Genomic DNA, 19,828 nt, shown 5'->3' with positions numbered 1-19,828 from the left:
AGTCTTCATCCTCTAATCAGAGGTAGATTGCAGAGAGGAGACTTCTATTTCTGAGACTGGTTTACTGTTTTGTCTTTTTAATCCCTAATGCATGAAACAGCCTGTAATAGAGATTTCTCTTAGGTAACAGAAAAAGCAATGCATTCATGTAATTGCAATTTGGAAACAAACCCAAAACCAAATGAACAAACCAAACAAAAAAAAAAAAAAAGAAAAAAAAAAAGGAGGGGAAAAAAAGGAAAACTGCTCATAAATGAAAATTGTATTACGAGTCTTCACACAGTCAACACTCATACAGGAAGCTCATACATTCACCAGGCTCCATCCACTGTCATTCATATGTCTTTGTACTGCAGAGAAGTGTTTTCTGTCTCAGCAGGTTATTGTTTAATGGGCTAATACATATTTGATAGATGAAATGGTCTTATGGAAGTCCTGTGGGGAGATATGTTACTTCTGGGAAAAAAGAAAAAGAAAATAAAAATAAAGATCATTTCTACATACTAAAAAAGCCCTGCTTAGTCTCCTGGTGATAGAGAAGGCCAACTTCACCCCTTGAGTTGAAGGGAGTTATATCAGGCCTTGTATACTTTAGCCCTATAAGCAATAGTATGCAATAATTGCTACGGAAAAAAATCAAACTTGCTGCTTTATTTTTGTGCAGTTTATGAAACTAGAATATCATTTTCCCTCAAAAGAGTGATTAAAGCTTTTCATTTTAAGCCCATAGCTATTTGTACATCTTGTAATTGCGATACTTTACTCTCTCACAATCAAAAATAAAGCGCATGATATTGTGAGAATATGTGTTATTTCCTTAAATTCTGCATCCCAACAACATTCTGTGACCCTGGGATTTTTTGTTGCTAGCTGGTGAATGAGCAACAAGAAAGCAGACCCCTTCTGAGCCCCTCCATTGATGACTTTCTCTGTGAAACTAAACCAGAAGCTGCTGCAAGGCCTGTAACATCAAATACTGCAGGTAAACAAAATTCTTTACTCTCCCTCACTAAACAGAAATCTCTTTAGTTTCATCTTAACTATGGTACACTTTTGTGAAGTGATTTCTTGATTTATTACTATTTGCACAAAACTACAAGCTGGTATTCAATTATAAATGTCGGATCTATCAGTAGAAAGAACTTCGTGGATTACACTTGAGGCCAAATCTGATGTGATCCAAATCACATGTATTCTAGCAGATCTCTGAACTGGAATTAAAAGGAACTTAGTTTAATTTCAACAGAGAGTACATACCACTTTGACCAATTATTAGTATTTGGTTTTGAAAATTTTTAGCCTATGGGAAGACAACTTTTAGTCTGGCTTTACTGTAGAAGGATTTTCGTTAATAAAAACTTAGATGAGATACTAGAGAAAAGGGAAGAGATATCAAACATCCAGGGTGAGTTCAGACACTTTATTAGTGAAAGGATCTAAGACATTTCTTAGTTCCTTTGTGTTGCAATAAGATAGGAGAGCAGATAATAAAAAATAAGAGTGAAACCTGAAAGCCTTTGAGATTACATTGAATTATATTTGAAGCACATTGTGCTTTGGAAACGTTTTTAGAAACTGGCCTCCTCCCATTTGATATTAGTGCAAAGATAATCAAAGTGGCTGAGCAGATCAGCTGAAGTACAATAAAAGCAGCATAGCACTACTATATTCTACTGCTATCTCAATAAAATTACTTTGCTTGTTAGAAACCTTTTAATTAAAATCTATATACATGGAAATTATTAAATGAATAATTGACAGCTGGGTGATTATCTTCACATCTAATTAATGTGTCTAAAGTAATATGCAAGTACTAATGACAGAAATTGGAACATTGAATTAAGTAACAATTGTAAATAATAGTTTTTACCCTTTTATATGTGGCTAGAGGGATTACAGAGCTGAATAGAAATATTTCAGGTTATTTAAGAGTGGTGTTTGTTATAGAGAAGTAAGTATCTGTAGATCATATATCTGCCTTGAATATCTATCAGACTAGAGGGGAGGGATAATTGAATTTGTTCAATAAAATAATAAAAATGTCTTATTCTATGAAAACTGATGAAATTCTGTGATTTACCATGAACACAGAAAAAACACTGCTAGAGATAATACAAACTGAGCTGTGAAAAACACCTGCCTCATAAAACAAAGGTAAAGAGGGAGGTTTTCTGTCTTCCATGTGCTAGAGAATTTTAAATGTTACCCTTTAAACAACTTTTAAATGAGGAACTGACACTGAACATTAATTTTATACTGATATAGCTCTAACAGAAATAGAAATTTATACATTCAATATTTATCCCCCAAAAGACAAAGAGTGACAACAGTAGAAACTATAACTGATTATACCATTATTCCTTTATGATCCAAGAAGCCCACCCAAGAAGCTGTCTACCCTTCAGCTTTTTCCATAGCAGTATGTGGCACAACAGTAGTGCCCTAAGCAGCTGTTGCTTGATAAATCACAAAATTAAACCAAATCTTATCTAGAATCTCAACTGTACAGAGATCCCTTACAGTGCAAGAAAATCTTCTGTGGAGTAAGACCACAGCCTTAAGATGTAAGATATCCACAAGATTTTCAGAGGAAAAGCCTTTTGTGCAAACCAAGCTTTAATAAAACTACAGCCAGCTAAGCACCTGACATCCCTATTCCTATTTGAATATGCTAGTTATCATCTTTAACCAGGACACAGACATCTACTTGAGTCAAATACAAACACATGAATAATTTGGGGGTTTTCCCAATTAAACCAAATTTTAAAAAGCGAGCTATTTGAATTAAAACAACATTGAATTCTAACATTTTGTCTCTAAGTATTATCAACAGGTCTGGATCTCTTGGATCTTAGTGAACCTGTCTTACAAACCCAAAACAAAGCAAAGAAATCAGAGAATCCATCAAGAAGTGAAGGCTTAAAAGCTTCAACCCACAGAAAGAAGACAGACAAGTCTGACCTTATCAGTGTGGATACTGAGCAGAAAGTGCAGACTGTCAAAGTTTCAGACAAGTCTTCACTAGATTTAGGTAAGAGTGTAGCTGTATTACCAGTGCTACATAGCCTTGCTTAGCACTAGTTTCTCCTTGCTACTGTCATGAAAAATAAGGAGCAACATCAGAATTTCTGTTGCACATTTTAGCAGGGAGTATAACCTTTGCTCCACATTATAAACGACCAGATATACTCTAAATTAGAAACTGAACACATTTTGCCTTTGCAAATTTTAGCTATGAAGTTGGCACTAAATGTGCAAACAAAGTTTTGAAAGGCTTCTTTAAAAAAGAAAAAGAATATAGTTAGGGGGAGTAAAATGGTAGAAAAATCTATAGGGGGAATCTGAGAAATTGGCAAAGGACACAAATCAGAGGCAGCTCATACTTGATGTCCTTTGCAGAAGTGCAGATGTCAGACACACACATTAGTTTCGTAAACACTGCTTTATCTATGCATACGAGAGGGGAAAAATAAACAAACCCAGAACATTCCTGTCAAAAGAGCTATATTTATACAGACCAAAAAAAGAAAAAACAAACCAACCCCAAACATAACTCAATATCCTGCCAAGCATGATCTATAGATGAGCTTTGGGAAAGGTGAATTTAATTTAGTTCCATCCAAACTAAATTACTTGCACCTCAACTGAGAAATTTGCAAGGTAAATGTAATTTCTACCAAGGTAGCAAATTTTCCCTTCATCAGTACAGAAGTTCTTTTAGAGAACTTAATCTTCAAGCAGGAGCTGAACACCTGATTTTTGCAAAGCAAGTCCAACATGTGACTGAATAATATCAGTTTCCTACAGTCATTTTTAAATGGGAGCCACTAAAAGTAGTTTTATTTTTGCAGTTTAACTACAATTAGGAGATTAAAAATATCCCAAACTATAAAATAGTGTAATTTTATCAACAACTCTAAATAATATCCACATCACTGATTTTGAATCAGTCTTTCCATTGACATTCTGACCATGAAGGGTAATGTACTTAGAAAACTGTTGTAAAGTCACAGATATTTGCACAGATGATCAGCTAGAAAGGTGCCCAACATTTCTTTATAGTGGACCTTAACAAAAACACCCTCTTTTCTCTCAACATTTTCTCTAGAACCTGCATTTAACAGAGGAGACAAATTTTCTGCAGCAGTTTAAAAGTTTTGTATTTTCTTTTCTTATTTTTCAGTTGATATTCAGACACAGATAGAGAAATGGGATGATGTCAGTTTTCATGGGGAAAGGAGTAGCAAGGTCCACCCTTCTACAGAGCGAATATCATCATCATCATCTAGAGCTCCATCAAAAGAGCTTTTATGGTACAATTTTTGGCTTTCCTTACAACAATATTTTGCAGCCCAGCTTTCTTAATTCATAGAAATGCTCACTAGAGTACAGGTCATATCATTAAATCTGTTATGATTACATTAAATGTGTTCAAGCAGACATTTTGGACAATGTATCATAAGTAAGTAATTGCTTGCCAGCAATTTTCAATGTTCTGAAAAGTAGCTGGTGCAATTACTAAATAAATGGTGGTGAGAATTCTACAGAGGCATGCACTGGTCCAAAACCAACTGCAAATGTGAGTAAAATGAGTAAAAAGGGAATGTTGACAGTGATTTGACAGTCACTGGCTATCCAGCATACTTTGAGTTTGCTAACAAGAGCACAGCATTTCTGTGTAAAACTGGAAGAGGCAAGATAAAATATCCAAGCCAAGTACTGCCTCTTCCACACAGCATCTTGCAGTGCAGAGAATGTAAATGAGGGAAGAATTAGACTTTGCTTTTGGGAACAGTTCATGTAGTTGAATTCTGCTGCCTTCCTGATATGTAAGCAACACTTGTTCACTATATTATGCACAACCATAATTAGCATTTTCATACACTGGAAGCACTTTTCTGACCAAATGATGCTTATCCTGTATCATAACCTGCCCTTTGTCTGGGAATTTCATTAACTTAAAGCTTTGCCCAAGTTTTCTCAGCTGACTTGGTTTTGGTCTACAGGGTTTCATTTTCTAGGAAGAAGGAATATTAGGGTATTGTCACACAAAGATGTACATACGTCAAGGTGGAGTTCTGCAAAGTGGTGTTTGATACTTAGACACTGACTGAAGCTACAGACTTGTGTCATTGCCTAACCTTAATTTGCCTATCCATGAAATAGAAGCACAGTGGTAGAAGCAGTTTTCCTTCCATTATACTTCTGTCATGCCAATATACATGCAGGGCTCTCCTGGTGAATCTGGCCTGGCTCTGTTCTGTTGCATTAACTGTTGCCTGTGTGTGACTGAAAACTGTTAACAGTGTGAGCACTGAGAAGGGTCCAGGCACTTTTGATAACTGCAGGTTAAACAATTCCACTAAAAGAAATAACCTAACTAACCAATATGTGCTTATGAACCTGAAAGACATAAGGCAGCATGTCCTAGGGTGCAGTGATGAGTATATGAATGCATTATTTCTAGGTCCACAGAAAACAGATCACAATCTGAGCTGACTAATGTCAAGAGTGCCTTGGATTCTGATTCAGCATCAGAATTAGAACTTGCACCTGCAATACAGGTAAGAGGATTTGGTAGTTTCGTTAACAGTAAAAAGGCATTGTCCCCCTGGCTAACCCCTCACATTCTGGAAGAGCTATTTAAGAGAGATTTTCAGGATCATCAGTTAAGATTCATACAGACAAATAACAGAGTTTAATACTGCAGTGAACTGTGACCTTCCTGTACAGGGAGAAAGACTTCAAAGTACAATTTACAACACCATCTTCCTTTCCCTTCCTCAGTTTGAGATTGAAACATCTAATGGTTCTCTATCCCGGTAATGTATTTGTTCTTAAGATCTCCTGGTCAAACAGGAGTCCCCAGAAATAGCCAAAGAATACAAGAAGGAATCATTAGACCAATGTTTATTATCAGTTTATCTCCAGAGGAGAGTAGTGTGGTCAAAGGACTTCTTCCTACTGAAAAAGGAACTGGGGGGCTCTGGGCTGAACATTTGTAGATTTGCCCTGTTTCACTCTCCCATTGTATATTGGACAGGACATTTTGGACATGATTATTCAGAACTGTGTGGTTTTAGATATATATGTGTGCATATTTATGTACAAACATACATCTATTAATTTACACAGATCAGGTCACTTAAACAACTTCCTTTCACCTGCTTCTTATTTTTCAACACAAAATGTTCAATTTCAGCCAATGCCACTGGCAGGGGAAAAAGAAGAGCTGTTTGGTGGATTAACTTCTAGTTGAAAATAATTTTCTCCTCTTCCACACCTATTTTTATGCCTGGAGATCAAAACTTTTTGCCAGATGGAAAATTTGGAAATGAATGGAAAAATAATAGCCTTAGCTGAAAATGGAAAAAATGAGACACTAAAATATCAAAGGTCTTTTCCGAGATTATGCAGTGTTTTTGGGTGAAAGCAGAAATGGAACCCAGTTACCAGGACCTATGCCTGTGTTTTGCTTTAGGAAACAAGCCTTCTTTACTTACCTGCCATCTCTACATTGCAAGCTGAATTATTTTTCTCTTTGGAAAGCCTACCAGTGTTTGTGTGCATGGTATCTTTCCTTTCTGAGCAATAAATTTATACAACTTAGTAATGGGAAAGATCTATTGCATAATATCATCCACTTGAGATGGACAATCTGTTTTCACATGCTACGCCCAGTTTATCTTTAAGTATCTCTAACCCCATTTTAGGAGGCTGTTCATCAGCCTAATAGATCTAAATGCCAGGAAGTTTGTGCTCAGCTGAGGTGTGTGTGTAAATCAAGTAGACATTCACATAATTTAAGGACTGTGGCTTTCTGTAAAAGCAGCCACAAATTTAGTATTTAACGATAACTGCAGAGGAAAAACTCCACATTTTTAATTCAGTATAATTTCAGTCAGTTGAGGCTTCGAACTATTTTGTAAAATGACTTGTATCTAAAAATACATGTGAAAAAAAAAGTGAAGTTGAATCAGCCAGCTTGAAAAAGAAGCAGAGTATAAAATTCTTCTCTGTTGTTCTGGTACATTTCATGTTTTATTTTGTTTTCACATAAGCTGCTTTATGTCAAACTGGTGATCCATTCAAATCATGAAATGTCATTAAACTGGTAATTAGTAGTGCAGAGAAATGACCCAAAGTGAAATTGTGTTCTTATTCTGGGTAGTGTTCTTAGAAATTTAGTATTTTCACTCACTCCCTGCTTCACCCTGCTTATACTTGGACTATCAAAGTTATCAGTTCCCAACAAACAGGCTCATCTGTCTTGACTGCATTCCTAATCTGCTTGTAAAAGAAATCACGTTAGAGCTTTTATCAAAGCATATGTTTCCTATACTTTGCCCTCCCTAGATCTTCTCTACCTCATTTTAGGTAACCTTTGCATATGCAACAGATTTTGCCATACCCTAAAGATTTCATCTTGTCAAACTTGCTGCAGTTTTCCATCAGCATTTTCCCAAACAATCACCTTCATCACTCATCTCTGACATACTAGATTTAGCTCCTCAAAGTGAAATACTAAGTAACTAGGTCATATTTTCATTAAAAATGTGCAATCTTCTTAACAAAATCCTGTGTTTACCAGCACTTATGCCAATACAAAATCACAAAGGGAGGCTTGGTATTAATAAGAAAGCAATGTTTCTGAAGGCTGGGACAGAAAATAGCATGGTTGCTGTCATTGGATGTGGCCATCTTGCTTCACCCTATTCTACTCACAACATATATTTACCTATTAACATTAAAGCTGCATTGGCCCAAGGTATCTTTGTTCTTTCTGCAAACTGCCATTCTGGAAAGTTCCTTGTTATGCTTTGATTAGTGCTGAGATATCCTACAGTACTTGGGGTTTTGGGAAGATTTTATTTTCTCTTATAATCACAAGCCACAGAGGGAGATAATATGTTCAATGGCATATAGACAAAGTCTGCTCACATTTTAACTCTCTAATGCCTCCCTGGGCATTTTAGATATTTTATTTCTCACCTAGAATGCATACTCAAAACCCTTGACACATTAAAAAAACAAACCTCATTCAATATGTCAGCATGATTAGACAAAGACATGGCACAATGCCTGTAAACCTTAGAAATCTGCAGTTTGGGACAATAATAATTAGAATGTAAAATTTATTCCCCACTTCTCCCAGATCTCTACAGTAGGACTGGCCCTGACTCTCCCTAGACGTGCCATATATTCTAATGAAATGAAGAGTTACAAGGGACAGATTTAGCTCATAATTTGAACACCTGCTCAAAAGTTAAGACTATAATTTAAGCCTCTCACCAACAGTTAAGGTCCAACAGCACATAAACAGGCTACAAGCACAGGGAAGTGTGTGCAGATGCATTGGAATGGAAGATTTTGTCCCTGAAGACAGCAGCCAGTGATCAGCTACAGCACCTCCATTATAGAGTGGTGAGCATATCAAACCACAGCATACACAGAGCGTCCATGCCTCAAACATACCCATTCCACCCTGACCCATACCCCACCTAGGGCTTCCTTTAAGGGAGGCAGCTGCAGAGTCCCACCCCATCACCACCTGGATGTGAAGTTCTCCAGTGCTGGCACTCCATTCCCATCCCCTCTCTTCCTGCGCTAGCAAAGGGCAGCATGTTTGTTATGTGTGGAGTCTTTAATTTCTGAGTATTGCAACTGAGAATATGACTCTGTATTGTATGTCTGCAAATGCAGCATATGTGGGGTTTGTTCAATACTTTTTTTTCTCTCTCTGGATGTTCATTCAGTGGAAAAGAAGGTATATTTCTGTAGGCATTATGTAGGGGCAGTGTATACACTCTGACACATGGCAGAGGGAGGAACTCCTGTGGTTCTTGTCCTCTTTGCCCTCACCTGTCTGCTCCCCCAACAAGCTTGTCCTCCCCTTCTGCAGTACTGCTCAGTCTGATCATGATTTGCAGTGCTGTCCTTGACCTAAGGAAACTGCAGTCACTGAAAATAAAAGATTAAAAAGCAGAAGTAATCAAACAGTTTGCAAAAGCCAGCTCATAAATAATGAAAAGGCTGGGAACGTAATTAATGTCTATCAAACGAGTTTTGTGTCAAGAAAACCAGATTTAATTCTTTGATCAGATTACAGGTCAGGTTGATAAGTGTTGCTGTGTGATACTCTGCAAGATGTTTGAATTAACACACCATGTTCTGATTTTTAAACAACCACCATGCAATATGAATAAAGCAGCTGTTAAAGAGATTAAAACTGGCTAACCTAACACCAGGAGAACACTGTTTATTTACTAGGAATTGTAAATTCCTAGTCCTTCTGTGATTCCAGAGAGTAATCATGATCTTCAATATTATTGATCTGAAAATAAATGTGCCAGCCATTCCTGAGAAAATTTGGATAGGATGCAACAGTAGAATGAAAAAACTGTAGGTAAGGAAGTCATAAAAATGAGCTGGTGTCCAAGACATCTGCAAAAATATATATTCCAATACAGCCACTTGAAAAGTCATACATTTCAGAACAAGAATGCAGGCCCTACTTTCAACACTATGCTAGAAGACAAATTCAAAATAACCTATGGCTCAGAGTGTAGGAGGTTGTCAGCATGAGTGCTCCCTGTGCATCACTGTGACCAGAAGAGCATATAGCAGCAGAAATAATTAGTGAGAGACATGAGATCACCTGATTTCTGTACAGAGAAATGGCAAGACAGCTACTGGAATATAGGGTTCATTTGGTGAGCTGTGTGGCTATAAAAAGAATAAAGCTGTAAAAAAATAAAGACAGAGAGTAAAAGAGGGGGAAAATAGTTGAAATCCAAATAAAATGCCTCATAACAAGATAATTTAGGATCTCAGTCTCTTTGTATCATTTAAATGACAATTGAACCTGATTAAAGTCATCTTTCTACAGAGAAAATGAAAGGGATATTGGAAAGTGGTTAAAACAACTGGAAAAGGAGTGATAGCTGGAAACTAAAACTAAGATTAGTAAGAAAAATGAGGAGGGCAATTAAGCAAATTTGCAAACAAAGTGATAAGATTAAAGCCCTTTGATAACTTGCTATTAAATCCAAGCACCTTCCTCAAAGACATATTCCAGACAACTTCAATTCATTCTCTTTGGAACATCAGTTTCACCCTGTAGGTGCTGAGTCACAAATACTGTCATGTCATATAGAGATAGATGGATGATTTGAACCAGTTATCTCTTCTGCACTGCATTCTATTAATCAGCAAAATAACTGCATTGTCTATAGGACTGGGGGTTGGAATGTTTTCAATCACAATGTGAAATCCTTTACTGGCATCACAAACAAACAAACAAACAAAACTATTTTCCAACCAACATGGCCCAGAGGTAGTAGATGTGAAAGCCAAAACAATAGATCCTATTGAAGACCATCCTCATGCTCTATTGTTTCTTGTCCTTGCATCAAAGTACAGAAGGACTGCCCACCCCTACCACATGCTTCTCACATCAACTGTGCTGTGACTGATCAACTCAACAGACATTTCACTCATCAGGCTCTACCTGAGGAACAAAACAGAAAATTAAGGGCTAGATTGACAAACCAATGTCATCTTCCTTGGTAGCAATATGTGTGCTTACACACACAGACCTATGTGTTTTGACCATATGTTGTACATTACTTATGTGAAAACCCAGGAATGTAATTAAATGTTTCATCCCAGCACTGCAGATATAACCCAAGGAGTTTGAAGTGAGCAAAATTACTCTTTCAGCAATGTGGTTCATTGCAATTGAATATTACAAGTGCAGTCATCAGAAATATAATCACATAAATTAATGCAACTGGGACCATGGTCAGGCAAATGGCTAATGAGTTTAACCTCTGACAAACATGAGGGAAGGGATTAGCAGTCAGAGCTCTGGTTAGCAAGATTAGGCCACTTAGTGCTTCTCTATGCCATCACTGAATACTGTTTGTTTTTGTACTGTGCCTTTTGTGCAAAAACTAAAAAGTCAACAATATGTTTTTATTAAAAGAACAGGAAGAAAATTGTTATATACTTCCTCTAAAGCATAGAAGAAGAGCTGCTGATTGTAAGGAGGTCCTTCTAGCGAAATCCATAGCAAACTTGTCTCTCCAATCTGATCCCAGAGCAGAACCTGCAACAAAACCACAAATTGTACATAGAAAATCAGATGTTTTCTTCCTGCAGCATAGTGAGTGGAAAACATTGTCACAGTCACAACACAGGAGAAGGAACAATTAAGGTGAAAGTCTTATACATAATAGTCAGCTGAGCCATTTGTAGTCTAATTCTCACAATCTTTTCCTGGATGTTTCCTTATCTTCCACACATCTTGAATGAAAAGTGAAGTCTGGAAAAGTTAAATTAACTCTGCTTCCCATGAGGAACAGTCTCTGTGCTATGGTGTAAAAGGATTCAGAGGAATTCATGCCAGGACTGAAGCAATTTTGCCCCCCAAAAAAGGCCATTTGGGGCTCTAGGCAATTACAGAAACAAGTCAGAACTGTGGGAGAGAGTATATCATCCTTTTCTGATTGATATTGTATTTTTCAGGCACGATCAACTAAGGAGCAGCGTTGGGGAGCCCCTCTTCTCTCCAGAAATCACTCCTTGGAGGAAGAATTTGAAAGAGCAAAGGCAGCTGTTGAGGTATTATTTCATTTACCATTTTCATTTTCAGTTAATGTTGTATGGATTTCTTACTCACCTTGGAGCACAAGTATTGGAGACAGTTAGAACTGGGTTATTCAAGGCAGAGAAAAGATACATTTCCTGGAGTTACTCATTTAAAATACAGAACCAACTTTTCAAACTTGATTTTTATTGCTACAGCAAGTGGGTTGAGAAAAATTCCCCATAAATGTAAGTACTCCCAAACTTCAAGAGTGAAGCATATTTTTCCCCAGCAACTCAATGTGTGCAATCAGTTATGGAAGCTGAGACACAAACCAATTCTCCACAGTGAAACTGGAATCCAGAATCATTGATAAGATGAATGATTACCTGCTGCAGTAGATAACTGCACTTACAGCAGTAACCATACACCAAGGCATTTTTATAATTAGTGGCAGAATGTGTAGGAGGATTCTAACTTCCTGAGAAAATCATTTAGTTTTAAAAGGTGCAGGTAACAGATAGAGAACTATATTAGGTATCAGTAAGAGAACTCTTTTACTGCACTTCTATTTTTTTCACTGACTAGTACTTTTCCAATGTTAGAAATGCCTCTTGAGTGTTGTGCTACACCACTAATCCCCACTGAAATCCTGATCATGTCTAGAGGTAAGGTAGCATCCCTTTTGTTTTAACAGAATCCAGAAAGAAAGGAAAAAAAGCACCAATCTTGAGCATCATGTCTTCTCAGGCATTCAGTTGGTAACCCTTCAAAATCCCACCATTACAAAGTGCCTGGACAGCTGCATCCCACAGAATCACAGAATTTTCAGGGTTGGAAGGGTTCCCAAGGATCATCTAGTTTCAACTCCCCTGCCATGGGACATCCTCCACAAGATCAGATTGCCCAGAGCCACATCCAACCTGGCATTAAAAACATGGTCCAGGGATGGGGCTTCCACCATCTCCCTGGGCAACCTGTTCCAGTGCCTCACCACCCTTGTGGTGAAGAACTTCTTCCCGACACCTAATCTAAACCTCCCCTCTTCTAGCTTGGATCCACTCCCCCCAGTCCTATCACTACCCAACACCCTAAAAATGTCCCTCACCAGTTTTCTTGTAGGACCCCTTCAGATACTGGAAGGCCACAATAAGGTCTCCTCGGAGCTTTCTCTTGTCCAAACTGAACACCACCAGCTCTCTTAGCCTGTCTTCATAGGAGAGGTGCTCCAGCCCTCTGATCATCCTCATGGCCCTTCTCTGGGCACGTTCAAGTTGAATCATGTAACAGCCACTGAAATGAGTTTTTAGGGTAGAAAGGCTGTGACACCATTCCTCAAAATTAATTATGTTTAGCATGAACTGCAGTCTCATTAGTCCCCAAACATCTAGAATACTTTAGGACTATTTTAGTTTAAGATTTAAATTTTCATGTCTGTATTTTAATACTCCTCTAAGTTAGGTTTTATGCCATTGTAATTCCAGTGTTGATGAACTATTCAAGATCAATACTGGTTGATTACAAAGAAAATTAGGTCTAAACCATTTGCTGCCTTCTAGCTGGAACCAGATATTTTTTTTTATTATTTAAGGAATTAATTTGATGTGTAGGGTTTTCTTCATTATCTATTAAGACTGCATAATTTCTGCCATGGCTCCTTAGGATCTTACTGCAAATAATAAACATAGTCTCAGCATATAAGGCTAAAATGGACGCAATCAGTAAGCTGACTGTTTTATAACCTAGACACTGAATGCATTCCTCTTGTCCTTTCTGAGTCCATTTCTTTGCCTGATCAAAGAGATTCTTTATAGACAAGTGATGGTGATGCACAAGAGATTTTTTGATGTCGCACATCATACATATTTCGTCCTGCCAGGAGAGACTTGCTTTCAGATGCCTCTTCTTAAAATGCTTTAGATGTTCCTGGCTGCACTGCAGATTGATCCTTAAGGTGGGTCGCGCTCTGCTGTAATCTGTGACTGTGGCAGAAGGAACCTGATGATGAATTATGGGTAGTGGTTAAGCAAATGATGACAGTACTCTTGCAATTGCCAGAAACTTTGTGTGATGGGGAGTTCCCAGGCATTCAGCAGAAAGAAAAATGAGTTGGGGTCAACAACAGATTACAAGACCCTACTGAATTACTTTACAGAGTAAAGTAAGAAGAGTATCTTGTAAAAAACTCCAAACAACAAAAAACAACAACAAAAGAACCCCCAGACCCCACACATTAAAAGTTGATTCTGAAGTAATAAAGACAGGCTGTTAAAATGCTTCAGTGTAGTCTTAAAACAGATGTTAAAATGAATCTAATTAAATGTTTCCCTAACTGTATAGCTGGCAGTCTTTTAAGTTATTCTTTCTGCTTAAAATAGAAACTTGGACCAGGTAGTTGAAATGTAAAGGAAAGGATTCTCCAAGACCTTATAGAGCAGTTATTTTGATTTGCATACGAAAAGAGTTGAATTTTCATCCCAGCTAATATGAAGTGGTAAGAAAGCTAGAATGGTTGAAATAAATTGCAGCCCATCTCAGAAAGATTAGTGCGTTCTTAAGCAGAGAATAGATACAGTTCAAAAATTCATTTTTTAGACAGCAGATGTTTCTGTAATATTCTTCAACTGGGGAAGCTCCATGTGGTAAGATTAGCCAGAAAACTGATCAAGAAAAGGAAGCAAATCTCAGGTTCTTTGTGGCCTAGTTTGAAAGGAATTAATTAACAATTCAGTAAATGAAGACACCAAACTTTATCCTCCACCCAGCATTCACTTTAGAGCTTTGGGAATGGTTTTAAGATGTCAAACTTGGAGATTAATGAAGATCTGTGAGGTAATTCTGTCTTGAGAAGGTTTAAAGATGCCTATGCCATTGGGGAATCTTTTAAGAAGAAGTAAGTAAATTAGCTTTTTTTTTTTTTTTTCACTAGAGGGTCCAGTTTGACTTGCAGCAATTCTGTCATTCTGGAAACTGGATTTGATTTTTGCCTCATCCCTTTGCTATACATTGAAGCACAAATGGCCTAAAGTCTTCATGATTTCCAAATGCCATACCCACTGTATTTTAATGAACTCTCTTAATAATTAGATGTGTTTATCAAAAATTGATTCTTTTTACTTTATTTTTTAAAAAAGCCAGCATAGGGATTCAGGTCCATCCTGTACCTATATTCAGTTAAAACAATAGCTTCCTCATCCACCTGAGTAAGAATGGGTGGAGTCCAACATGATGGCATTCAACAAGTCCAAGGGCTGGGTGCTGCACTTTGGTCACAACAACCCTATGCAGCACTACAGACTAGGGTCAGAGTGGCTGGAGAACAGCCAGGCAGAAAGGGACCTGGGGGTACTGATTGAGAGCTGGCTGAACATGAGCCAGCAGTGTGCCCAGGTGGCCAAGAAGGCCAACGGCATCCTGGCCTGCATCAGGAATAGTGTGGCCAGCAGGAGCAGGGAAGTCATTGTGCCCGTGTACTCAGCACTGGTTAGGCCACCCCTTGAGTCCTGTGTTCATTTCTGGGCCCCTCAATTTCAGAAGGACATTGAGACACTTGAATGTGTCCAGAGAAGGGCAATGAGGCTGGGGAGAGGCCTCAAGCACAAGCCCTATGAGGAGAGGCTGAGGGAGCTGGGGTTGCTTAGCCTGGAGAAGAGGAGGCTCAGGGGAGACCTTATTGCTCTCTACAACTACCTGAAGGGAGGTTGTAGGCAGGTGGGGGTTAGTGTCTTCACCCAGGCAACCAGCACCAGAACAAGAGGACACAGTCTCAAAGTGTGCCAGGGGAAGTTTAGGCTTGAGGTGAGGAGAAAGTTCACAGAGAGAGTTGTTGGCCATTGGAATGTGCTGCCCAGGGAGGTGGTGGAGTCACTGTCCCTAGAGGTGTTCAAAAAGGGATTGGACATGGCACTTGAAGCCATGGTTTAGTAGTCATGAGGTGTTGGGTGACAGGTTGGACTTGATGATCTCTGAGGTCTTTTCCAACCTTATTGATTCTATGATTCTATGAAACAAAGAAAGTGCAAAAAACTTCCAACTGAGAAATGTCTCAGAAATAGGAAATAAAAGCAGGTTTGGTATTTTCTTACTCCACATTTCCTTGAGGTGGAGATCAAATCACAGATGCCACACAGTTTTTTAGGCTTACACAAAAGAAATTCTGAGCTGTTTTTCTCAGCATCATTTTATTTACAACACCATGTCACATGAGCCATCTGCTGTATAATATAGTTATGAAGCATCAGAACATATTACAGCTAAATTATGTGACAATAGTGGGAAGAAGATGGGATTAGTTTATTCTATCTTAGGAAAACAGTCCAGAATCATCAGCTTTGTAGTTCCCATGAATGTCTCACTGCTTCAGCATCCACTTTGGATATACCTGAGACTCCCTAAACTATGTTTTAAATTGGGAACTAGGTGGTTGAGTCATCCAAAGCCATTATATTTAGTACTCTTCCAAATCACAATGGGAATCTTTGCCTGAATATATATTTTTTTTAATCTCTAAACCTCACTAGAAAGGCATATTTCAAACTTTATTTAAGAAGATATCAGCTAAGGAGATCTTACATAATTAGCATGTAAGTTTAAGTCACTGTGTCTTTCACATTGAAGTGTATGTTGATGCAGTAATTCAAAGAAAGAACAACAACAGAACCTTTCTTTCTTATGCATTGGTCAAAAGGGAAGATTGCAAGTTCATTTTTAGCATTATAGAACAGGAAAAGTTCTATTCTAAAAGTTATGACAAGAGGTAAGTTTAGAAATTAGCCAGCAATATTCAATAAGTGCACCCCCACTGCCTTTCACTGTATCAGTGGAAATATTTTGCCTCCCATTTATTTAACTGATTCAGCAAATTTGCTATAATATGAGTAAAAATAATCTCTATGACAAAATGCAGAATATTCTGCTTGGAAGAACTCAGATGGTAGGAACATTTTTCCTGGTTGTCATTCCACTTAACTGTTGCAGATGATCTGAGAATGTGTTAAATGGGTTCAACTGGTCTGAAAACTTGTGGTACTTCCAAAGCAATTCTCCAACATTAAGCTAGCAAAAACATTGAAATGAGGTAATTGGCACCAGTCACACAGCAAAGAGAGTTAAAATTAGATCTAGGAGCCTTGATCCAACGCCAGGTTTTCAGAACACTCAATATTAATTTAACCCTCCTGCCACTGAAGTCAATGTAAAAATTGCTACCAACAACAGCAGAAATGAACACAAGCCTTTTACAAAGACTGTGTAATATTTATGGCCTTCTTTCTCAAGAAAATTAATCTGTTCTGCTGTTGACATTGTTATTTCCCATGGCAGTATCATAGCATTTTATCAGGTTCTGTAATTGTGCATGATCCAGCTGCTCAGAGCAGCTTTGCCATACCAGTTTCAGAAACCCTGTGTGCTGGGTGTACTCTGAAAGCTGTAGCTGGGACTTATGCCCATTTGGCCCAACTAGGCAAATCTTTGCTTATAGTTGCAAAACAACAGTTGGGTCCTGGCCTGTCTCCAAGTAGCATACGATGAGTTGAGAGTATGTATAGCAAAGCAGGTCTTCTCATTGCACTTTCTCTCCACCTTTGACTCACTGTAGGTAGATATCAAGCATGACTACTCGAATGCACAGGAATTCAGTAGCTTTGCAAGCACAGTATGCACACAGTGAACTTCTGTGTGAATTAGAAATATGCAATTAAACAGTAGAATTTGAACTTAAGACCTAAACCCACTTACAAGCTTGTTTATGATCTGCAGAAATGTGATTTGTTATGTTTCCAAACTATCAGTTTGCAAAGGATTTTTGTGGGGAAAATACAAGCAAAAACTCTAATATGGACTCATATGCATCTGGGTATAATTTGTTCTATAAACTAATCTGTTTAAAAAGGGATTATGAATTACTTTTTGGTAGCCTTATATACTATAAATCTGCAGGAAAGGGAAATTTCCACTCCTTTGCCTTACCCTGAATCTCAAACTTACTTCTAGAAAAGAGGTGGACAAGTAATTTTTCTTCACAAAGCACAGATTTACAGTGACTGCAAACCAGCTGATGGAGTCATCTGTTGAACAGGATAGTGTGAGGGATTCAAGTGCCTCTGGTCATGGCTGATAAGAGTAAAAGAGGAAGCGATCTGATTCATTAGCCTGCCTTTTCAAACCCTAAACAGCATTTCAGCACAATCTCACAACTCTTTAAAAGATTGTATTTCCTTCAAATTTGGAATGAAAGCAAATTTTGCAACCTCAGAAGTTGTTACATGACAGAGCTGTCAAGTTCTGTTCCCTCCTCTTCCAAAGAGTGAAATCTCCTCTCCAGAAGTGTATGATTCACATTCATTCCCTAGTCCACAGAGGACCATAGCAAGGACCTTCAGAGATTCAATGGTTGCATCATTCAGACAATTCTGAATCTCCTGGGAGAAAGTGATGGATTTCAGGAAGCACATGCTACAGTGAGAGCCACAAGGAACTGCCTGTTAAATTTCTAGAGGGAATGTACCTTGCCACTTGTAAAGAGCCTAATAATGTACAGCAGCCACACCTACTGTGAGCCAGTGCAAGTCCTCTTAATCCTTCACACCCAGTCTCCAATGTTCTCATAACTGACTCATTCTAGATATAGTAACAGTCTTTGCTTTTCTTTTACCAAGGGGGATTGTAGGAAGTCATGCAAACTAGGCTCTATTTTTCCAAATCATGCCTGGAGCAGCAAGCAAAATGGTCAGTCCTGTAGTGAAGGTTCAGATAAATCTGTTTGGACCCATAGATAATGCCTTCTACCAATATCGATTGGCACTTCATTGTCAAACAGTTCTACTAACCCTTAGTAGAACTATTTGTGCTGGGTTTTTTTTACAAAAGCTGAGAAACTATGTGCCCCCCATAGTGTCAGTTCCCTGAAGTTCTGGCCATAATCATGTCGGAACTGGAGAACTTTGCAACAGATCATAGAGCTGAGCATATATGGAACTACTTTTGGGGGGTTATGACTAATGTGTGGAGGCTGAAAATATAGCACCTTAACTTGGATTCTCCCCTTTTGTAAATTCTTTCTTTCAATCTTATTTCTGTTTCTTGGAGTCATTTTCTAGTAGACACAGTGGTTCCCTCCTTCTGGTCATTACACACCCTAAATTTCATTCTTGTTTCATCATTTCTGTTTCTCTTTCTATGCACTTTCCCATCACCTTTGAGCTGCATCTTACTGCACAATTCTATAATCTCTTATAGATTCCTCTCACCAGTACAGTAGAAGGTAAAACATTAGGATTTCTCCACTATGGCAAAAAGCCCCATTTGTATGAATTCCCTTGTGCAAACACCGTCTGTCTGAGCTTTGCCATTGTTCTTTTACATAATTGAAAATGATGCTGAAACACCAAAGTGGGTTGCTTGTTCTCTTTAAAACTCTTTTATCTACTGTTATTCTTTAGCATGTTTGCTTAGTTGCTTTTTTGGGGGATTTGTTTGTTTGCTTGGTTTTTGTTTTGTTTGGTTTGTGGGGTTTTTTTTCTCCCTCTGGGCCAGGCACTAGCAGCATTCATTTCCTTCAAGTTTTATGCAAAAATTTCCTGTTAGCATCAACAAGATGCAGTGTAAGCTGCTGCAAATCCTGCTTCACGCAGAACATACGCTGCCTCTGAGATAGAGAGTTTTCTGTTGACAAAATACACTCCAATATAAGAGATTAAATTTAATTATATGGAATTCCAAGTAGGAGCTGTAGTATTTCAGTCAGTAAGATTATTAATAGAATTAATTAGCTCAGCAAAATTGCCAGACTCAGACCACTGGCAGAAATAAAAACTAAAAGCTTAGCCATTAACTACAGTTCTGTTGTTTATTTTCTTCCCTTTCCCCCTCTTTTTATTCCAGTCAGACACAGAGTTTTGGGATAAAATGCAAGCAGAATGGGAAGAAATGGCTCGCAGAAACTGGATTTCAGAGAACCAGGAAGCACCAGGACAAGTCACAATCTCAACCATTGAGAAGGTAACTCAAAGTTTTTAATACAGTACAGCCTTCCTGTGAAACTCCGAGATGAGCCTCAGCTGTTCAGGGGAATCCATAAAAACACTTTGGACATGGAAGCTAATTTTATCCAAAAGAGCTCATCCTCTCTGAGTGTCTGTGGGTGGGGTAGATTTAAGAGCCTTTGCCACAGTGAGATACATCTAGACTTGCACACTGCTGAATGGAGCACAAGACAAATGCTGGATTCTGGGCACT

The 19,828-nt window shown here is 38.2% G+C and overlaps 1 protein-coding gene across 6 annotated transcripts in view; it reads left to right on the top strand.

Annotated features, from left to right (window-relative positions):
- Positions 1 to 19,828, top strand: part of PEX5L (peroxisomal biogenesis factor 5 like) — a 125,441-nt gene that overhangs the window by 92,467 nt on the left and 13,146 nt on the right. For 4 of the 6 annotated variants that reach the window (XM_068145073.1, XM_068145072.1, XM_068145074.1 and 1 more), the window contains 6 exons: positions 871 to 982; positions 2,822 to 3,031; positions 4,184 to 4,313; positions 5,468 to 5,564; positions 11,530 to 11,625; positions 19,475 to 19,591. In XM_068145073.1, coding sequence (XP_068001174.1) covers positions 871 to 982; positions 2,822 to 3,031; positions 4,184 to 4,313; positions 5,468 to 5,564; positions 11,530 to 11,625; positions 19,475 to 19,591 — 762 coding nt within the window. The remainder of the gene's footprint in view (positions 1 to 870; positions 983 to 2,821; positions 3,032 to 4,183; positions 4,314 to 5,467; positions 5,565 to 11,529; positions 11,626 to 19,474; positions 19,592 to 19,828) is intronic. The other 2 variants (XM_068145076.1, XM_068145075.1) reach the window with 1 other exon arrangement.

The sequence above is a fragment of the Melanerpes formicivorus genome, unplaced genomic scaffold (assembly GCF_026170545.1).
Source record: "Melanerpes formicivorus ecotype bairdi unplaced genomic scaffold, bMelFor1.0.p_v2 SCAF_12, whole genome shotgun sequence".
NCBI lineage: Eukaryota > Metazoa > Chordata > Aves > Piciformes > Picidae > Melanerpes > Melanerpes formicivorus.
This window is presented reverse-complemented; position numbering and strand designations above follow the sequence as displayed.